General features: G+C 39.4%; 1 protein-coding gene across 2 annotated transcripts in view; it reads left to right on the top strand.

Moving 5' to 3' along the window:
• The first annotated feature begins 309 nt into the window (after nucleotides 1–309).
• RBM25 (RNA binding motif protein 25) overlaps nucleotides 310–22,915 on the top strand; it is a 32,909-nt gene continuing 10,303 nt past the window's right edge. Inside the window, exons 1-9 of one of the 2 annotated variants that reach the window (XM_064424457.1) lie at nucleotides 310–462; nucleotides 7,143–7,263; nucleotides 10,898–10,947; nucleotides 12,374–12,544; nucleotides 12,839–12,896; nucleotides 14,061–14,221; nucleotides 16,858–17,040; nucleotides 19,243–19,296; nucleotides 19,547–19,630. In XM_064424457.1, the coding sequence (XP_064280527.1) occupies nucleotides 7,158–7,263; nucleotides 10,898–10,947; nucleotides 12,374–12,544; nucleotides 12,839–12,896; nucleotides 14,061–14,221; nucleotides 16,858–17,040; nucleotides 19,243–19,296; nucleotides 19,547–19,630 (867 nt within the window). In that variant the 5' untranslated portion in view covers nucleotides 310–462; nucleotides 7,143–7,157. The remainder of the gene's footprint in view (nucleotides 463–7,142; nucleotides 7,264–10,897; nucleotides 10,948–12,373; nucleotides 12,545–12,838; nucleotides 12,897–14,060; nucleotides 14,222–16,857; nucleotides 17,041–19,242; nucleotides 19,297–19,546; nucleotides 19,631–22,915) is intronic. The other variant, XM_064424458.1, reaches the window with a different exon arrangement.

The raw sequence follows: 22,915 nt of genomic DNA on the forward strand, positions 1-22,915 counted from the left end.
AGCCCGCCCCGACCGCCGCCACGGGCGGCTCGCAGCTCACGAGGCCCAAGTGTCTGCCTGAGGGGGCCATGACGGCTGACACACGGGCCAGGCTCCGTGCCACCCACAGCCGGAGCCTTTCCAGGGCCTCCAGCCCCGACGGGCGGCGCTTGACCTCGCCATGGCGGAGCGGCGAGCCGGGTCACGGCGGCGCGCATGCGCCTTGGCTGCCCCCGGCCCCTCTGCCCGCCGCCGCTCTATGGTCGGCCGCGCTACTGCCCGCGCGCGAGCGGGGGCGCTCTGGCACGGCCGCCTCTGTGGCGGCGCGGCGCGGTGCACGCCGGGCCGCTGGCGGAAGAGGCGGTCACATGACCCCGCGCGGCGCGGCGGCGGCGGCTCGGCGCGGTGTGTTCGCGGCCTAGCGGGGCCTCAGCCGGCCCAGCGCTCCCCGGCGCCATCCCCGCCCCGCTCCGCAGCCGAGGGGTGAGAACCGAGGGGCTGCGGGGGGAACAGGGAGGGAGGGCGCGCGGCGGCGGCGCCCCGGCCGCCCGCTGGGCGGAGGCGCGGCCGGGACCGGGCCGAGGCCGCTGGGCCGCGGCGGGCGCTCGCTGCGGAGGCGGCTCGGGCCTGGACGGGGCGTGGAACGGGCGAGCGGCCTCGGGGCGCCGCTCGCGGGGCCCGTTCGCTTCCTCTCCCGCCGGGGCGCGGGGGAGTCCATTCCGCCGGCCCCCGCAGGAGGTTGGGGAGCGGCCCCGCGGGAGGCGAGCGGAGCCCGTCGCACGGCCGGGACCAGGAGCGAGGAGCTGCGCGGGGCTTTGCTGGCGGCCCCCGCTGCTGCCCGGGCCCGCCCGCCTGGCGCTGTGCGTGCGGTTTTTACTTTTGCACGGCGGGGAAACCGATCACGCTAGGAAACGCGATATATTGCGACAAGGAAGTTATTGTCCTTACTGTGGGTTGGCGTGGTCATCTTAAAACACGTGTTAGCAGGTCGTGCGTAAAATAATCGAGGGTGATTCATCCGTGTCAGGAGCCGTTGCGATGTGCACACGGCATGTCTTTCTTATGATGTCTTTTTCCGTTGAAGAAAAAGACCTTTGTTTGCCTGAAGGAGAGTTTTTTTGTTTCAACACAGGGAATATCCTGAACACAGCTAATGGTTTGATTTTTTTTATTTTTTTTTTTTTTTGGTCGTTAACGGCCTTAGAGAAAGTGAGCTCTTAAAAGTTTTGTATTTCTTTGCCCATTCAGACTAAAATACACACACACTGAATTTTAGTCCTTTTTTTGTGTGTGGCAGGAAAGCATTACTTCAGGTATTGCATCAGCGTTTATGGGGTGAGTTCAGAGCAAATTAAAAGGAAGGATAGGAGAGTTTCTTACTTTACCTGTGAAGGATTGGCATTGATCAGAGTGCTTTGTGTTTTCTTGTTTCTCTGCCTCTGAGTGCTCGTTCATGTAAGTGTTGTAATGCCACAGCCACGTTTCTGTTTTGGGAAAAGTCAATGGGCAAGTTAGAATGGAAAGCCACTTCACCAGCCAGGGCTTTATATGGATGCAGAGGCACAGAATTAGGAATTAAATTAAATATCTTAAATTTCTGATTACACACTTAATGGACCCCTACGTAAAGGGCTTTTGGGCTGAGCCTTTGGTTGAGATAAACACGTTGCTTTTTGTGTTGCTTCATAATAACAGTGTGGGATGCAACTGTTCCACAGCAGTTACTAAACTCTTTCTAGATCACCTCTGAAAAACAAGCTAGGGCAAATATGGGTGTTTTTGTTCTTAGCTTAGGAAATCTATAATGTATTTTATCTCTCCCCATGTCTGTTGTGTTTAACATTTAAATCTTGCTTTGCTTGCAGGACATTTTGGAGGAAACTGTAGGGGTCTGAGAAAGCAGTCATTTTCACTGAGGAAAGCAGCTGGCTTGGAATAGAAGATTTTTCTTTTAGGGAGCTTTTTTGATGACAAGTAATAATATAAACAGCAACTTTGTTGGGTGACAAACTAGGAGATTGCTTTTATAATGGAATGACTTAAATATCCATCCATTGTGTGGAGACCAATGCACAAACCTGTGTGATAGTACAGACTTTAACAAATGGGTTTGTTGCATAGGTTTTCTTCAGTCTGCACAGCTGTTTTGTGCAACTTAGTCTAGACTAAGGGTACAGACTTTCTGTGGTGCAGAACAAGTCTTTTGGGAAAATACTGAAAGGAAATTAAAATCAGATAAAATTAAATCAAACTAGATCAGCCATACTGTCACTGTTGATGTGACACCTCATGTATGTATTCCTAAAACAGGTGAAGTTTATTTGTGCATGAAGACTTGAGGGGTTTTGCAGTCAGTTTTAACTTTGTTTGGTGTAACAGTAGTAAGTATTGTAACTGGTTGCTTCATGGGGAACTGCAGTGCTTTGAAATTGGTTAAGATGTTTTGCAAGTTTCTAAATAAACAAAGCTTTTGCCCATAAAGTTTCTGTAATGTAAACAGAGATACTAATATAAATCCTGTAACACTGGTAGAATTGACACTGCCCTGACTAGATGATGGAATTGTCAATTTAAAATACATTCATTACCAGCAATTTAAATTGAGTTTATGTTCTGCTTATGGCATATCTCTTCACCCCTGTTTACACAAATGGGGTCAGTAAAACAGAAGGTTAAAAGAATACTATGATTTAAAAAGAAATTATTGCATTAACAATGCAGCCGGACCAGTACAACATCAGTCCACTCTTACTGGGACTTCTAGGAGTCAGAGATGATAAAGAAGAACAGGGCAGCAGTGTCTGGGTGATGGTGATCCATGTTTTGTGGTAGTTTTGAGTTCTGTGTGAACTCAGACACTTGATTCCAGCCCTGAGGCGAGCTCTCTGCATTTGCTTAGCTGTAAATCAGAGCCAACACACTCCTAGTGGACAGAGCTCCATCCCAGCAGGGATCTCACCATGACAGGATTAAGTAGTCTCAATGGATTTTACCAAACCTTAGAACCTATGGGTATATCTCTGTACTCTCTCCAAGTTTCAGGAGATTGGTGCAGCTTGCTCTGCATGTTGCTTGATTCCACCAGGACTTCAGTCAGAAGTGCAGTGTAGAAAGCAGCTGAGTTCCTTGTGGGCCAAAGTTGAACCTGGAATATTATAGCTGTGTTTGTGTAGCACTTCCCTTAGTAGCTCAGGCTGTTTTTGAGCTGGGTCTTCATAGAGTAAACTTAGGTGTTTTGCCATCCATTATGTAATTAATCTGCAGCTTAGAGAAATGGCCCAAGGCTAGTAAAGTGTTCACCTACGTTACTGTGTTCACTTGGATCAAGGGTGTGCTCTTGAAGGAAGTCTCATCATCACTTAGGAAGTTTATTTCGTATTGGTTTGTGCTATTCCAGTGGATAAGCTGAATTCCTTTTGGATGAAAATATATTCAAAAATGCACTTGTACGTACAAACTGGCATTTTAGTGGGGTGGGCCTCCCCAAAACATGTAGTGTAGACATTAGTCTTAACTCCCATTAGTTTTGTTTCATGGACTTGTTCCTATTGTATTGCTTGCTGGCACAGACACAGCCTAAACTGACTGCACTTTGAGTCTGAGATGTGACATAAATCCATCATTTTGGGAGGGAAAAATATTGGTTTTTCAGTATTTTGAGTGGTATCAGGCCAATTGATCACTGCTTTTCTTCTTCCTGTATTTTTGTGACCACTGTAACATTCACACAAGTTAAACTCTTGCTTAGAGAGCTGCTAGTTAAACTGCCGCTGTCAAGAACGCTGCTTACATTCAGTTTCACTAGAGGCTATACTTCCATAAGTCAGTTTTAAAAATATGTCAGGACTGTTTAGTTTCTTACTTAGACATTTGAATAAATTGGGGAAGTTGGAAGATCCCCGTGTACATTCCAAAGATCACGATAAACGTATCAGAAATTGATCACTGAACTGTACTGGCGAGGTAGGAGGACAGTCTGCAGAGAAGTTCAAGGTACTGTTCCTGACACATCTGCAGGTGTATTCTACATAGATCCAGCTTAGCATCTCCTAAATTTTCATAGCTAACCTTTGATTTGTAGTTGCTTAGAAATTTGATGCAGAGCCCCTCTGACTGTTGGAAGAGGATCTACATTTTTGGTGTGTTCTCTAGCTCCTGACAGAAAATAATGTGTTGTACAATGAAGTTTCCTTCATTGTAGCATCTTGGATGCATCTTCCTCCCTTATCCAGATCTCTCACTTCTCCACTGAGCAGTTTCAGGTATCTCATCCTCACAGCTTTCATAATGGAAGCAGAATTAAACTGTTCTCTCTGCTGCTTTCACATTAGCAGTTACGCAGAGTAGTGGGAAAGAGACCAAGGCTTTCCTTAGTTCTAGTTTTGATCTAAAATGCCACAGGCAGCAGAGTTGCTAAGGTTGGTCCATGTAAGAATTAAGTCAGTAACAGGGCAGCTTTCTAACTGCTGTGAAAATAATTGTACAAATATGCGGAGTGGGGGGAGAAAGAAGGAAGTGCTTTGAAATGGACTGGTGAAGCACAGTGTATAACACAGTGTGTTCCACATCATCTGCCTGAAAGATTAAAAGACACTGTGTGTTCTCTTCTTACTGCCTTTCTCCTTTTATGCAGCAACAGTAACTTTGTTGACTGCTAAATCTTTGGTTTTTTAATTTAAATTATGAAAAACCCCAACGAAACAGTTCCTTCTCTGTGCATATTTAACATCCACTGGCTATGGTATGTTTCAGCATCTTTGAATTAAAAGAATTGATTCACTTCTTAGTCCCCAGGCTTTTTTTGTTGGTATCTCCAAAATGATGGCTCAGATAAAGTGCTTATCAGAGCGAGAGAAGGGATTGCACCTACAGGCAGCCTGGAAAATTACTTCCCCAGTTATTCTTAGATGTTTTACAGACCACACATTAACCTCGGGTGGACCTCTGGTGGTGCAACTCTGTTGTAGCCTGTTTAGAACCATTTCAGACCCAGTATCTTATTGTTTGCACCATCTACCCCAAGACAGCTTTGAATTTTATCCAGTTGTTTATCAGCTTGAAATGTAGGTAAGAACTGAGGGGCCTTAAAGATCTTAATTTCGTGGGTTTTCTGTTGGCTATTTTTTTTGTGTGTCTAAAAGTTTCAAGTAGTGATACCTGGGCAGATAAGGGAGTTCTGTTCCCTTCCACACCATACACGTTCCAGATTCTAGATGAATGTCAGCTGATGTACACGTAGTCTGAGGAGACAATAAGCTGTTATAAATATAAATAAAACTGTTTTAAAAATAAAATGGCATACATATTTGCTGGGTTTTTTTTCCTATACAGTTTTAAAAATTCAGGAATTGCAGAAAGGAAATGTGTTCTTAGGCATATGGATTTTAAAAGGGAGAGGAGGTTTTATGTTTGTTAGATTGCTTAAAACTGTTGGAAAAATGTTAGCATTTGCTCTCTTATTTCTTCTGTCATCTTAGACTTTGTGTCACAGGAGTGTTCATTGTTTTGCCTGGTGAGGTATTGATAAATGCCCTTAGGGGTCAATGAATGCCCTCATCACATACCTCGTGTAATTGATGTATGTGTAAATGTTTCCTTGCATTAATTATGTGATAGAGTTATATATGTGTTCTTAGACCAGAATAACTAAGTTCTGGTGTTAGAAGGTATTACCAAATACATCTGGGTTTCTCTTTCATCCTTTCCAGTCTGCTGTATATGTTTATCTCTCATAGTTGTTTCCAGAGTCTGAAGGAATAAAGTTTTTCTATGTGGTTCTGTTATTAGAATTTTTTACATTTTTCAGATGTACCTGCTGTTATGGTAGAGTACTGATACTGCCTTTTACTTCTAGTATTTAAGACTAATGGCTTGCTCTCGAACAAGTCTGGAAGGTACATCTCTCTGAGGAAAACTTGTTTTCCATTCCTTGTGTGTTCAGTGCCATTGTGTTCCTGGCTTGAAGAAAGCATGTTACAATCCACACTTCTGTTGTATGTATCAAGATTTTGCTTATCATAACTGTTTCTCTAGACAGCCTTGCATCAGTTTTGACTCACGGTTGCCTGTTTGGAAAGCAGTTGCAGTGCAGATCTGACTCTGGAGGTTGTAAGGCAGTCGGTAGAGCCCAATGAGAAACGCAGCTGTTTCTGCTGACAGCTTACTGGGTTCTTGTCACTTGTGGTACTGTGCCTTCGTGATTCACAGCCACATGATCCACTGTGTGTGAGCTTCTCCAGTGCTTCCTCACTGCGGTGTGAATGTAGGTATATGCTCAGCAGTAATATTGTGACCAGTTTTGGTTTTTTTTAGAACTGAGGGCCAGCCTTCTGTGAAGATTTGACTGTGTAAGGTTACTGAAATAGTGCTAGAAGCAAGAATGCATGCCTTAGTTGTATTAAGTTATGTATACACTATTTTTTGTATCTTGAGTGTTTTATGACTGGGTGGTCTCTGTTTCAGGGTCAGTAATATGCATGTGAAATAATAATCTGAATAGAAAATAGTGTTTGAAATTATCTTTACTCTCTATAGGAGCATGTTGACACTCAGCTCATGGGCTGATATCCAAGTTGTGTTCTAGGAGATTTGAGGACTGGGAAGTTAAAAATAGATCACAGAACCCTCTTTCAAGCTTTTAACTCTCTCTCTGCTGGGATTTGAAAATCTCCCCAGTGTTATCCTAAATACAACTCCTGTTAATGCTGAGCATTGCAACGTCCCAGTTCTTTCTGGTGTCTTGTTCTACAGTTGTATTGTGTGTGATCACTTCTTGTACAACAGAACTACTTGCTTTATTGAAAATGTGTTACACGATCAGTTTTGCTTTCTAATACTGCAAAGATAGCTTTATTTTAAAGAAACTGGTACAAACTGTTAAATGTTCTTCATTGGTTTGAGGAGTTAGATATAGCTTTGTTTTTCACTTCATTCTGAAACACTTCCTTAGAAGTGCTGTTTTTAATTGAGAAAGAAGACTTCTACTACGTCTCTAACATAATGAATAGCTGGGGGAAAAAAAAAGTTGAAAAATTAGGTTTAGTTTGTAGTTGAATGTCCATATAAAAATTTTAAATAATTATGGACATTTACCACTTCAGTGCTTTTGTAATTCACATTTTGGGAACGGACTAATACAATTTCATTTTCTGTCTTTTTTACAGATTGTGACTGCAAGAATGTCTTTTCCACCTCATTTGAATCGCCCTCCTATGGGAATCCCAACACTTCCCCCTGGGATCCCACCTCCACAGTTTCCTGGTTTTCCTCCACCTGTACCTCCTGGTAAGTTATGTTAATATGTGGAAATATTGTAGAATTAAATTTCTTTATATAATTCTGAATTCCTTTAAAAGCCATTAACTTTAGTAAATAATATATCTCGGTAACTCTCATTGGTGTACATTGCAGTCAAGTTTCTAGTTTTCCCACTGATCATGCTTGTGTGAGCAAGCCCCTTTGGTGTACCAAATTGTTTACTTTTGACCAGAAATGAAATACTGGCCTTTTCTTGAGCCTTTATTCAAGACTGAAGCTGAGTGGTGATTTCTGTTCATGTTAGGTGTTCCAAAGCCACTGTTTTGACAGTAATCCATTGTAATAGCCTTTGGAAACTCTTGGGTGTGCTGAGTACGTGTAATGTGAAAATAGAGGAGTAACTTTTAGAGAAGGTCCAACTTGTTGAGTTGTTTTTCTCCATTTTAGTGTCCCACTTTCTTTTGTTTTGCTTCTTATATTCTTTCGTCCAAACATCTTGCAAATTTACAGTTAGTCTTATAGTTTCTTCAGATCTTCCCAAAATTATTCCTACCTTTTATCTTTGTTAATCTGTAAGATCAACCTCTGTTTTTTGAGTTGAGATTTTAGCTTGTTGGTCTGGAGCAATATGCTTTCTGTACATTGTGAGTATACATAATGATGACTTGAGGTTGGAAACCATAGAGCAAGTGGGAGAGGGGAAAGCATCAGAAAATTACCTCTTCAGAATTCATCACAAGAGCTGCAGAAAATAACTCCTGTCTTGTCTATATTGTCTTAAACTGTGTTATACAGGATTGTTTTACAGATGATATAGGCATTCAAAAAACAGATGGTTGAACTACAAAAAGTTTTTTGCACATCGTTTATCAGGTTAATCTTCACTTGCATTAATTTTTCTAAACATTTTTCTTGAGAACCATAAGATGTTACCTATTTCTGATAAAGACAGAGTTGCTTAGATAGCATCCTGCCATCAAAAATTTCAGTTTGAATTTTAAAATCATACCTCTTATTTTTTCTAGCTCCAGTTTGTGTATACTAGTGTATAAAACACCAGATACTTAAAAAAAATCTTTCTGAAATATATTTTGAAATGCCTGTTATAATTTTTGGCTGTGAACATTTTGCTTTTTAGCATATGTGACAAAGATCCTTTTGTTCTCTTGTTGTGTTTAAATAGTCTCATTTTAGTGTCTGCATAGTATGTAGAGTGGAGAAGGCTGGTATTGGGTGAGAATAAAACTTTTGTCTGCATAAGAGAAACGTGATTTGCTTGCCTATGTAGACCACATATTTTTGACTTGTAGAGGGTATGGATCTCACTTCTTAGTATAAGCACATCAGTAGAGCTAAAATACTACAGAGATTTTATGAAATCTGCTCTGAATTTAGTCCCTATGTAACATCACAATTTTAGCAATTTACAATATTATCTTTAGCTTGCTGTTTGGTCAAAAATTCTTGTTTTAGTTACCTCAGCCTGTAATTTTTTGAAGAGTTTCAGCTGGAGTAGTTTGTTTCCGTTATAATGAAGTTAGGAAAGGTGGTTTGCTTTGCTTGAAAATACAGTTGCTAAAAACAGGAAGTTCTAGCATTTCCCAATATTAATGTGGAAGATTTGATAAGGAGGTGATTCTGATAAATCTCTGAAGATTACTGGATACCACTAAGGTGTAAAAAACCCCATTTTGCGTGCTGGAAATGCTGTAGTAGATCCGACCTTCAGTCCATATAGGCTGATGCATTGTGTGGGCAGTGGGACTAGAAGGCAGTACTTAGGGTGGCCCTGTATCCCTGTCTGCTTTCTGAGTCTGTTGCTTCATACACAGGTAGTGTTAGGGATCTTAGATCTGGTTGTTCTTTGTCTTTTTCTGGACCTGTCACTTATGAACATTTTGGAATTTTTTACTCTCTTCATCTCTGTCACCTCTTAAACCGAATTTGAAAAGTTCATTAACTGCTGTGAAAAGTGCTATTCTCTTAGTCTTAAGTCTGTCTTTAAACTCGCTGCCTACTCAGTGTCTCCCTCCTGCCCCAGTTGTGATGTGGGAGTCAGGCGAGTTGAGTGCAGTGGTTCTGTACACGTCAGCCACGTCCCATGGCCTGCAAACCTCCACACTTGCAAAGTCTCAGAGCGTGCAGCCTTTCCTAGTGAAGCAGCTGCTTCACCAGTGAAGTCATGTGGGTGTTGTTCTCTGAGGCTGGGCAGCCTTGGGCTGCAGAGACCAGGTCTGTAGGCCTTAGTCAAAACCCTAGGTGCACCAAGCTTTTGTGTAGCAGCTAAATGATGCCTTTGTGGTCATTATGTTTCCTGATGATGCCAGTTATTTCAGTGGATTTTTGTGGCTTCTGCTGAACATTGGGCAGATAGTTTCATAGAATTATCAGTGATAACACAAGTGTGTTTGCTGAATTGTAACTTTAAAAGCCATTGTGATAAATATATTAATTATAGGGCTGTGCAACCAGTGTTGGTTGGGAGTAGTTGCTACAGCCTGTGAGATGCTGTGGTGTATTGAAATGGAGAACATGGGAGAGCAATACAGTTTTGATTGTCTGGATGATTTGGAGGAATAAGAGATAGAATGACCTTAATATGGACTGAGGAAGAGAATTGAGAGCTGGAGAAAATAAAAACATAAATAAAGTAAAACCAGAGTGGATGAGGAAAAAACTGGAAAAGGTGTCTGAGGAGAAGTGTTTTAAGACTAAACACTAGAGAAAGTGGGGGAACAAGTTGTGGGGCAGTAGGTTGCAGAAGTTTGTTTAGGATTTTCTGAATACAACAGTAAGGGAAGGATTGAGAGAGAAAAAACAATGGAAGTTTGTAGAATGAAAAAAAGAAAAGGAGATAATAGGATCCCTGTGAAGAACATGAGATTGACCTTACTGTTCTCAAGTCTCAGTATGTCTGCTGACCAACAAGTAGTTCTGATGAAATCCATTCACTTAATATATTTAACTTCTAGTAGTTGGCCTGTAAAGATAAAGAGCCTTTCTTATGATCAAATATTGGCTCATGAAAGTGTTTAAAGCTGCCAGTGAATTTGGTAGTGTAAAAGAGGTATTATGTGGTTTCATTTGATTAAATATTAAGATATTATTTATTATGAATTAATTACTATTATTTAACTTCTGTATTGCTCTAAATTAGGTGTTGGAGACTGCCAAGTGAAGTATTTAGCAGCTTCTCAATAGTGGTTTTTTATGCTGCCTTTATTAAGCTATTCCATAAATAGTGACATGAAGCCTGGTGCCATTCTCTACAGGACCTCAACCCTAAAGCCATGTGCAAAAACCATTGTGCTGTGGGAGTTGTGTAAGCTGGGAACGAGATCATCTATAGGGCATCATCTGCCTTTGCTCTCAGGAATTCCCTGCCTCATTTTTCACCCCCCTGTCTTCTAGTACAATATTGTGACTTGAATATGCTCTGAAAATAGATTTGTGTGTGACAAAGTTGAAATGGTAATACCAGGAGTGACTATAGTATGTTATACGTACTTCAGTGGAATGCTTGAGGAATTACTGGTAATCAGTACTGTGAAATTCTTATTGACCAAAATCGCTGTCTAGTTTGCAAATGTCTGCAGTGATTCCATTTGTATTCATCAGTTCTCAACAGGGCAGACTAATATTAATGTATTGTCTTTTTCAGGGACCCCTATGATTCCTGTACCAATGGGCATCATGGCTCCTGCTCCAACTGTAAGTATTACAATAGGGATGAGATTATAGCCAAATAAAACTGAGAGTAAAACTTAGTATATGTCAACAGTGTTTTTGTTTCACTGTATTCTGTCAAAATTCTACTATGGAAGAGAATGCTTAATTTTAAATGCAACTATAATGCAAATGTTATGCTAATTTCTGACCGAGACAAAGTTTGAAGTAATGTCTGGAGCCACCAGCTGCAGAGGTGAAACAATTATTGCTCTTGCAAGAAGACATACTTCTCTCAAAATACAGTGAACAGAATACAGTGAAAGGTTTTGTCTTTGGATCATGTGTGCTCTTCCTGTGCAGTACAGTTAGATCAGGGAGATTCCAGGTCTCTTACTCTGGAGGTTTAGCCCTGACATAGTACCCTGGAGGCATTACCTCATCCAGGTTTATAAGGCTATCACAGAGCACTGCTGGGTTGTCCAAAAACGTGTGATTTGACAAGCTTACAGATAAGCTTGCTGTCTCCATGTTGCAGGAAAAGGAATAGATGAAATATCCATCTGTGGAAAAGCAAATGAAAGGTTTCTTTGTCTGTCTTACAAATTTCAAGTTAGAAGGGAGGTTTATGATTTTTGGGTGGAAAAAAGTGTGCTTTAAAATATAAAAGTTACTTCTTGATTTCAAGGTGAGTTACCATTTGTGCGATTTTTGCAGAAGTGAAATCTCCCCAAAATACAGAATTTTTTGACAGCTTGTATTATCTCCTACTGGAGGATATGTTCATGGTAACCAGTGTGTTTAAGACAGAGATACTGAAACAAATTTATTTCTCAGTTTTGTGATTAAAATAACTTTTAGTAAGTGATACTTATAGAAAGGTGTGAGAAGAAACTGTTGAAGCTTAGGTGAAAGGAATGTAGCAAAATGGAGCAGATGATCCTGCCTATCTTTGTAGAGTTAATTTGTAGATATTTGCTCCTTAACCTAAAGAGGCTTTGTGGTGTGTGCTTATTAAATAAAGCAGTAGTGTTTATTCACTGTGTGGAAGCTTTAAGATCATGTGTCCATTGAAGCCTTTGAGCCAGAGTTACTTTTCTATTCACAGCTTGGTTTTTACACTATTAGGTAAGGTAATTCAACTTCCAGTGACTCAAACGTTGCAAGCTTGTTATATGTAGGAGAAATAATACCTAATGTTACTGTATGTTCACCTTAACACCTCCAGTGGCTGTGTTCAGTTGTCTTTTGTTATCTTCCTTTGCCAGAAAATGGCCATCTTTTTTTGTGTTGTAGACAGTATTAAAGCCTGAACTGCTTATTGGTGTCTTACTCCATAAGCCTAAATGAGGTTTGTATGAAAATTCAAATTTGAAATAAGTGTACATCCCCAAGTCTCATGACTTATTGATTTAAATAAAAACCCAAACCAGTCCAATGCTTATTTTACAACTTCTCTTCCTCTTTACAGGTGTTAGTTCCTACCACAGTGTCTATGGTTGGAAAACATTTGGGAGTCAGAAAAGACCATCCTGGCTTAAAGAACAAAGAAAATGATGAAAACTGCGGTCCCACTACTACTGTTTTTGTAGGCAACATTTCAGAGAAGGCCTCGGACATGCTCATACGGCAGCTTCTAGCAGTAAGTACAGTGGACTGCTGGTTAAATTTCATCCCTGGCTGATGAATAAAGGACCCACAAGCAATGTATTGAAACTTAAAGCAGAGCTATTCCCACTCACTGGGATAGCAGCCCACTATGCCTGAATCCAGTAATGGAGAGTACAGTTTTTTCCATTGTAGATGTCTTTGAATATAGATGCATTTTATTTTTAGTAGAATTTACCGTTTTAATTTTTATAACATTTTGCAAAAAGTGGTTACATTTTTATAATGTTTTGAATATAATAGTTAATAATACTTGTCTTAATTGCAGAAATGTGGTTTGGTTTTGAGTTGGAAGAGAGTGCAAGGGGCATCTGGAAAACTTCAAGGTAACTGTTCATGCTTTTCAAAATCTCTAGATATATGCTTGTTTTTATTAGCTGGCAGCATTTTAATATCGTGACACGTTGCTGTTCTTAACCATTTTACATTTTGAGATGCTGTAGTATGATAGCTGCGAAATGCTTTCTAGTAAAGGGCTAGTATTTTCTGTAATTGAGAATCAAATAATATAATTGAGAGTGGTCAAATGGAAAAAGGTCTTGGGAGCCTAGTTTGCTTACCTTTCTTTTCTGAAATGGAATGATTTTATAGACTATTCCTGAGAAAGCTTTGTCAGTTTGGACTTCACCCCCAAAGGAAGATACTATTCTAACACTTTTACAAGTAATTTCCAATAGTATGTATTGTTCTTCTCTGTGAAGGAGGTTTTCCTGATGTAAAATTTACCTTTCCTGTTGTCAAGTTGCACTGATTTAATTTTTGTGACCTTTCCAAAGCAACTGCAGGAAACAATTTTGGTTACTTTTTTTTTTGCTGTGTTTTTGTATCTTGCTAGGTTTGTGGGGTTTTTTTCTTTTTAAGGATGAAGTTCAGTTCCTTCAGCTTTTTTATGTCTTACACTTTTTTATTTTGCTGTCAAAAATGTTTTTCTCATTTAACACATTTATGTTGTGAGGAACCTAGTTTGAAATATTTGAAAGTTTGAAACCCTTCCCTCTAGTTTAGCAAGAGCTGTTGATTGATGTCCTTGATCATCAGACAATTGCAAATCCACCTGAGATGTCATCATATAGACTGAATTTCTTAGTTAAGACAGATAAGTCAGAAGCTTTACAAACACAATCATAGAGTAGTTTGAGTTGGAAGGGACCTTGTAAAGTTCATCTAGTCCAACACCCTTTGAAGAGCAGGAGCATCTTCAGCTAGATCAGGTTGTTCAGAGCCCCGTCCAACCTGACCATGGAAGTTTCCAGGGATAGAACATCTACAGTGTGTGTACTGGTTCCATCTTATTTATTGGACAGTTTATTATATCACAGATGAGTTCAGTGAGTGGAGTGCACTTAGAGTTTTTTATGATGTGTACTCCTGGCTTTTTAAAAACAGGTTCCTGCATTTCAAGTCTATTGATTTAAAACACATTTTTAAACAAAGTAAATTACCTGCAGAGCTTTAATGTGTTTACTTCTCATTTCAATCATCAATTTCAGCCTTTGGATTTTGTGAGTACAAAGAGCCAGATTCTACCCTACGAGCACTGAGACTACTCCATGACCTCCAGATTGGAGAGAAGAAGCTGCTGGTCAAAGTTGATGCAAAGACAAAGGCTCAGCTAGATGAATGGAAAGCAAAGAAAAAGGCATCTAATGGGGTATGTATATAATGTGTGATTTGCCTTCTTTTAGTAGAATGTCAGTGTAACATTACTTTCTAGATCAGATTGTGAGCATATCTCAGTTTCTACTTCTTTCTGTGTCTTTTATTAATTTTAGGATGTTGCCAGAATCACATTAGCGGGTCTGAAGATATGTTGAAAGGCAGAGAAGTGTCAGCTCTTAATTCCATAGTGTTTGAACTTACCTGCAAACTACAACTACATTTCTAGAATCAATTCTGTAATTCATTATGAAGTGTAGTAATAGGTGCTATATGTTTTGATTCTGTTGCTTCATTTTTGTTTAGAAACTCCTGAAAGTGCTTAAAGTGCTTTCTAAGCCCTAGAAAAAGTTACTCTGTCAATCTGTAAATTTGCTGTCTGAGGGGAATTGAGGTTTCTTTCCCCCCCACTGATGATCTTTTGGAACAAATAAAAGCAAAGGAAGGAAGTAGATCATTCAGTAGAAGAGACAGATATCAGGCAGTGGACTGCTTTCAGACATTTAGTAGAGGGGAAAATTGCTTTTGTGCTATCCCTTTCTAAAACTAAGTATCTGTTCTGAAATAATTGCAGATATTTGCTATGTTGAATTCTTATTGAAATGCAAAGATACTTAATTGACAAGTTTGCATTGAAGTCAACGGTGTCTGTTTCTTTGCTGAAAGAAACCTTTGCTGTGTTTCAACCCCAGTCAAGTCAGGCTTTGTCTCTAACTCCTAAAGTTTTGTATGTGCTTTAAGATACCACTTAAAACCAGTTTTTTTTCTGTAAAATCAAAGTGAGAAGAGGCTCTAGTTTAGAAAACTAAAAATTCTAATCACACTGTAGCAAGTAAATTTTAATTTTCAGTTTGGAATTTTTCTTAAATGTGTGTAGAATATAGTGGAAACACAGATACTTTTATTTCATTTTACCTAATCAGAAGTAGAGACATAATGATGATTTGAAGTTCTTGACATATTTTTGCCTGGATTCCCTGTGTTTGGGATGAAATCCAATAGCTTAGTAAAGCAGAGTGCTAACTTTGTGGCGTTTGAATGGAGTACTGTATGAGCTTTTAGCTTAGGTAAGGGCTTGACTGGATTGCCCTTTCATTCTGTTCTTCCTTGTTTCATGTTGACATCATATGTGATACTGTGTTGCACAGCTGATGTTACAAACTAGCTTAAAGTATTTGTGGAGGTCTTGTACATCTCCCATGAATCTTCTTTTCTGTGAGTTACAGTCAGTCTGGGGGGATTGATGGTAATACAGCAGTGAGTACTGTTTGTGGCTTTGGTGAAGGCAACTGTATGAGAATGAGATTAACTTCATGTTTTTAGTTGGGTTTTATTGGATTTGGCTGGTTTTTTACTCTTTTTTGTGGTGGTGCAAAGAAAGGCTGTGAATTGCTGAGGAGTATTGATGGAAGTGCATTGTAATCAAACTGCTTGCAATTCCTTTCATACCATCGTTGGTGTGCTGGTGCCACTTGGATCCAAAAGTTTCAAATTTTCTCAAATATTTTGAACTAAGAAATCGAACATATAAACTACAACATGATTTCATACAGAGACACACCAAGCAAACCTTTATCTTATTAGCTGCTCTCCCTGATCACTTCTTCTCCCTGGATCTCTTCAATTCCACCCCTGTCACCACCTTCTAGCTCTTTTCAGCCTGCTCCTCCTTGGCCTGGCAGCTTCTTCAGCTCCAACTGAATCCTCCCTTCCCCCTCATTCTTAGCTGCTGCTCCATCAGACCCTTCCCTCCCCCTCACTCCACCCACCACCTATCGTTTGACGGGATACCCAGCTGGATTCTCAGGTGAGATTCCATTTTTCTAAAAGATTCAGGGGATCGAGAGGTGGGCTACCTTGCTTGGTGTGCACATCATCTTTCTATGCTTTCGTGTAATATTTAGGGAAAGGCACTTCTTTGTGTTCCATTTCCTCCATACAAGGTCGAAAGGGGCAAAAAGAAGATGAGGAACTGCAAAATACTTGATCAATAATAATTTTTAAAATAGTTTGTTGTGCAAGGAATGTTTTCCCTAATGATGTTTCTTTAATATAGTTCTCCAATTTGAAGTTGCAGCTTGGAAGTTTTAGGTAGGCATTTGTATTGCATGGCATTTAAGTAGAAGGCTTGGAGGAACTGCTGTTGAAGTGACTTGAAGTTCTGGAACATAAAAGGCAAAACTTTTGTCCAAGAGCTGCTCTACTATAGTGATTGCCTTTCTGGGAGCGTGTGGATGCTCTCTCTTTTCCTGTCTACTGCCTTAATCACCATTTTTCTGTTCTATTTTAGTATGTTATTTTGTTATACAATTCTACACTTGCTCTCTGCAGCCATTCCATAAAACTGTGCAATAAACTGTGGTATTGCCAGTGTGAAAAGACCTGACTAATACAATGCAATTAATAATTACTTGTATTTGTAGGTGGTTTGGTTTTCATGTGGTGAGTTGTTTGGTTTTTTTGGTATTTTCTCTCTTTTTTGTATTTTTTTTGTTTGATTGTTTGTTTGGGGTTTTGTTTTCTTATAGTAAATACTGTAGGGGCATGAATGTGATGATGAAAGGTGAACTTCTGATAAAACAACTATTACTCTCAATTTGTTAAGTCCTGTTACTTTGCATTTTTCCTTAGAACTCCAGACCAGAGACAACAAATGATGATGATGAAGCACTGGATGAGGAAACGAAGAGAAGAGATCAGATAATTAAAGGGGCCATTGAAGTCTTAATACGAGAATATTCCAGCGAGCTCAATGCCCCCTCCCAGGAATCTGACTCTCACCCCAGGAAGAAGAAAAAGGAAAAGAAGGAGGACGTATGTGTTTTGATTTTGGACAAAACAGATTTTTTTTTCTTCAACTCACCTTTATATAATGGCCAAACCTTGTGCAAATACTTTAAACCTAAACATCTGATGAGAAAACAAATCAACAAGCGTTGATGTCAGCAGCAGTTCCTTTTTTTTTTTTTTTTTTTTGAGCTGAAAGCTAGTCAGTTATAGACACCATCCTTTCAGGATGGTTTAGGGATTTAAGCACATAAACTTCTTGGAGCAACAGGTTTGAATCTGGGCAGGACTGAACCAACCTTTCATCTCTCTGAAGGTGGAAATACTGAATTTAGTGCAGTTTAATCTGTATGTGCATATAGGGTTTTTCAGATAAGAACTTAAAAAAACAATTGTAAAGAGTTCCTGCATACAATCCACTTCCAGTGAAAGATGCCAGGGTGCTATTGTAATGCCATGAATTTGGTAGTTTTTGACAAAATACTTCTCTCTGCTTCTAGAATGCATTCTTGTAGTGTGCCTTGATCCAACTGGTTGCAGCTGTCTACCCATATGTGGAAGCACTTCATTAGTTTTGTATGTCCTTGAAGGGATCCTTCGGGGATGAAAGGCACATTGTAATCTTCCTGCCTTACAAAATCACTTTTAAACATGTCTCAGTTTGGCTCGATTTGGTCAGCCAGCTTTCCTATCTTGTGCAATGCGAAAGAAAATCATGTTAAGCAGGAATGAATGTTCTGGTTTAGACCTGCTTCTGTGAATGACCTTTTTATGGATTAAAACAAAATGGAGAAGGGGGAACAAGGATAAGCAAACTCAGACTTAGCTTTTCCAGCAAAGTTTCTAACCATGGGAAAATGGGCTTTCCCACCTACCATTCTGCACCTTATATGAAAGAGAATTGGAAAGAGATGAAAGAGATTGGAAAATTGTTTGACCAAGATTTTTACCCACTTAAGTCTTCTGCAAAGTACCTATTCCAAGGCAATGATGCAGTTTCAAATGCTTGTGGATTTTAAATGTGGTGCAAGAAACATCTCCCTCAGGGAGCAAGTCTATCTTCCCACAATGTTGTTAGTCATGGCCAACCTGAGGTGTAAAAGTGCTGAGCTGAGAATTTGTTTTTCTTTCTTCTCCCTCCCTTTGGGAGAAGATGTTTTCTTTGATGACAATTTGCAAATGAGTCACTGTCTAATGCTATCAGCTGTATTTTTTTGTTACAAGCACTGTTACAATGTGTATTGTCCTGTGGGTAAATATATATGGCTATGAATAATGCCAGGTAGTTAAACACTGTAAGAGACCTTTGCAGTCATGAAAAGCTGGGTGCTTTAACAGAGCAATATTCTCTTAGCTCTGTGTTGTGTAGAACTTTACTAATCTGAGCCAATGAAGTAGCCAAATGAGCTCTTTTAAAATACACAGCATTTCTGGGTTGAAATTGCACCCTATCATCCTTCCCATACTGGGACGGAAGACAAGATGGGAAGTTGCCATCTTTGGCCTGTGTGGATAGAGGTGGGAGTGAAGAGATGGTACTAGCTTCTTGTTCTCTTGTCCACAAAGGAGAGGGGAGAGAGACTGTTGAGGCTGGGGGGGGAAAGGGAAGGTGGATGCAGATATGTTGTGGGGGCGGTGAGGGAGGTGTGGAAACTCACCAGCTTTGGGGCTCTTGTCCCCTGAAGGGCTTGGTGTGGAGATGACTCCTGCTGGTGTTAGCAGCAGAGGCTGTTAGTTCTTCTGGGTGAAGGCATGACTGCTGTGGGGGAGTTGAAAATGTGTGCGGGGAGCTGAGAGTGAGTGGAATCTGGTTTTCAATTTCAAGCACGGGGGAACCTCGCTAATTCGCACTAACTATAAGAGCAGGTGCAATCTACCAAATTCTGCGAATTAGCGAGTAAATAAGATCAAGACATACCCACTGCAAATATACTTATTTATTTTGACAAGTGTAGCTTAGCCTTGTTTCTGATGCTACCATAGCGTACTAATATCCTGTAGTACACTTGTAATTCAGTGAAGTCTTACTAACATGAGACGTCACTATGTGCTTTTAAGTAGTTCAGCAAAGGGAGAATTAGCGAGGTTCTTCTGTAACTTTGTTGAATCAAAGAAATGAGATCACAGCAATACAATATTGCTTTGTAGTACAAACATACAAAACATTGTTTTTCAGAGTAGTGTGCAATCAATTTTTAAAAAAAAAAATCTCCGTGGATTTTTCCGCAGATTTTCCGCAGATTTCCAGTGGCCCCACTGATACCTTATCCACTCATCACCAAGGTTCGTTTACATTGTAGGCTTTGACAATGACTATGTTTACTGCTAGTTGCCAGATTTGTGACTCTTGTCCATCTGATTTTTTTTTTTTCCACTCATTAACATCAGACTGTCAGGTTTGGTACTGCAGAAGGACTTTATTTATCTCTTGCAAGACTGGTTGAAAACTTCTAACCTTCAGCTTTTCTCTTGTTCTCCTTTGTCTGTACAGATGGCTGTTAATGCTTTTACTCCTGTTCCCCTTGTTTTTTAGGAGGATATAAATGCTATAGAAATGGAGGAAGACAAAAGAGACCTGATATCAAGAGAGATCAGTAAATTCAGAGACACACACAAGGTAGTATTCTTGTTTTTGCACTTGATACAAATTAGGCTTTTTCAAAATCCAAAGAAAACACTATTATAAAATTTAGCAGTACATTGCAATATCACTTAAAATTATGTTTGTATTAGGTTTAATATACATGTAGTTCTTTACAAGTCAGAAAAAGACAGTTGCCACGTTAAAGTGGCCCGTGACATCTTTATGCTAAGACTTTGATTGCTAGTGAGTATTTTTCAGTCTTCTCACTTCAGCATGAATAAAGGCAGCTTAAGTTGCTACACATACATTAAGTCAAGATATTTATAAGTGAAGGCTAAACGGGGCTGCAGTATAAGACATACACTTGAGTGTGTTTCTCTAGGTAGATTTGTAACATTGTCCAAGATTTTTGAAGAGATGAAACGTGAATTAAATTAAAGTCTTTTATTTTAATAGTTCTAAGTTAAGAGTGGGGGAAGATTAAAATTAGGTCAGTGGTTACCAGACTTACCAAACTTTAGATGCATGGAAGAACTGTAAATTCCCATAAAGCTAATCTATTCATTGACCCCCACCATTATGATAGAGATCATATGGTGACTAATGCAAGATGAAACTCACAGCTTGGAAAGTAACATGGAATAGGATGTAAGTATGAGTTTCTGTTTTTTATTATACTTATGGATGCCCCCTCAGAAAAATATGCAAAGGGGTAACTGGCTTGGAAATGTTTGTGCACATCAAGTCCCACCCCAGGGTCCCCACTTACAGAAGTTTCCACTAATGCTAGTGTAAATGTGAGTGTTTCTGCTGTGATACTTGCGGATCGGAGAGCACAGCTGTGCATGTGATGTTCTTATTTTAATGTTTAGCTTAAAGTTGATATTAATTTTTCCCCAACAAGATTGGAGTGGTCCTAGGGAAGTATCAACAAACTGCTCTTCTGAGCACACTCTTTTCTTTCAAAATACCCCCAAATCAGCATTAAAGAAAATGGTGAAGATACAGCAATGTGAATGCTTGCCCATGTTGTTCAGCTCTACCACATGCAGTCACTGGGGATGGTACCATGTTTTCATGCAACCGTATCAATATGAACACAGGTGACTACATGTTATTGTATGTACATGTTTTCAGTTTTTCTCTTGACTAAAGTTTTGCAAGATAGAAACCTGGGGGGAAAAAAATGTAGAAAAAGTCAACTGAAGAAGCTCAGCAATTGAATGTGAGACTGGTTAGTGGTGAAACTTCAGTAGAATTACGTTCAATTCCAAGCCCCAAGTTGTCACTGATACTAAAATGCAAACGAGTAATATTTTTTTTTAAATTGCAAACAAAACAAACAAAAAACCAAGCTTCACTGTTTCAGAAGCTGTTGGGCATTTTGCTGCCCTTGATTTGTATTTTTGGGGGGCTGTTTTGGATTTCTTAACATTAAAAATCAACTGGAAGTAGTCATAGTGGATATTGGATATGTTTAAAAGGGGCTGTTGAATCCTTAGAAGCGGGCTAGTGAGCACAGTGAACCTTTGCATGTTTTTGGTATGAGTTTATAAACAATAACGACAGACTGTCAGGGTATCAGCATTGCAGGGGGCGTCCATTTACAGCACGGACGAGTCTGAAGAGAGATCAAGGTAAGATTTATAATTCTTCTACCTGTTCATTTCTGTTCATTACTTCAGTTTATCTGATACTGTTCCCATCCCATTACCCTGTCAGATACTTTTATTTAGGTTTACAGAAGTTGACTGAGGTCAGATTTTGATTACAAAATACACCAGTTTATTTTTTCAATTGGATTTTAAGGAAGTGGACTTAAGGATTTTAATATACCAAAACTTGTGTGTATTTACACCTCTGTGAATATATTTTTTATAAAAGAAAGAAACTCACACTCTTGAGAACTCTCACCATAAACTAAGTTTTTGAGAGTGGTGAAAAAGCAAGAGTTCAACTAAAGAAATTTCTATTGGAACATCTAAGATAACCTGTAAGTATCAACCACTTCAGTATGTAAACTTTCTTTAAAAGTATATGAAATTTGAGGTAAGTTTTTTTTAAAAGTTGACAACCTAGTTTAAAATTTGATCCTACTGAGGTTTAACACTGTAAAGCTCCTGGATAATACAGTCCTTAGAAATTAGTTTTACAGCCCAGTGTGTATTATAGGATCTAAGTTTTATTTTTTTCACATCAGTTTTCTACCAATTCCTACCATTTTTAGTCCCTTTTTCCTTTGTGATTTCAATGTATCCAACATGGTTTGCCTGTATTGTGTTATCAATGCAGCATAGTTTCACTGGATACATTAATCACTAGTGAATTAGCTTTATTTCTGTAATCCTTTGTCGGTTCTCTGGTCCCTGTGCCTATGGCAGAAGAACACTAATCAGGTAAGATTGCTTTTTAAAGTTGTCTTAAATGCTTTGTTTAAAAGAAAAGAACAAAAAAACACAAACCAGAGAAAATGCTGTTTCATTGTTACAGTTTTTAATTTCATTTCAGTGATGGTAAACGTGGAGCCAAAGGGGATAAACCTGTTTATTCTGCTCAATATTTGTTCAAAAAGTGGTATTCTTGCATCCATCAGGTTGAAATTTGGTATATTTGGTTGTTATTTGGTATATTTGTGAACCGTGTACTTGCTCTTCCTCCCAGAAACATAGCTAATAGGCAAGGTTAATCCAGTGTTGGCGGTCCATGTCCTAGCACAGCATCTGTAAGTGAACACGTAACAATTGCTTCCAAGGATGGATTTATCTATCGTTCTGTTGATGTATTTTCTATTGTCTTATAGGAATTCTGGTAATAAGAACTGTTTCTATATGAAAAAAGGGGCAATTTTGTACAATTTTTAGTAAAACTGTAGCAGGTAACCTTTAGTTTCTGTGTTTTGAAAGAGCTATTTCCAACCTTTTTTTACTTGTCTCCGTCTTGCAGCGGTGGAAGTTAAGATTCCATTCTGCAGAGTCCAGTTCTTACCAGTGAACACTTAGAACTTTTTTAGGGAGGGAAAAGGGGAAAAGTGACAGTTTTCTTCACTGTTAAACCACATGCACCACGTGTAAGTGGATATATTTCTTTACCCAAGTTTTCATCTAGGATGATTTTGGTGTGCCAAGACTTTTTGGGAAACAACTCACTATCCCAGTAAGCATTCCACTGAAATATATTTTCCTAATTGAACGGAGTTAATTTTATCAGCTGGAAGTTCACTTTACTTGTACCCACCTGGCTTATCGGGCCAGTGGAATTTGAGTCCCACCTGAGTCGTGACTGGTAGTGCACACTGAGTGTGCAGTTTAGTCAGCTCAT

This window comes from Passer domesticus, chromosome 6 (genome assembly GCF_036417665.1).
Source record: "Passer domesticus isolate bPasDom1 chromosome 6, bPasDom1.hap1, whole genome shotgun sequence".
Taxonomy (NCBI): Eukaryota; Metazoa; Chordata; class Aves; order Passeriformes; family Passeridae; genus Passer; species Passer domesticus.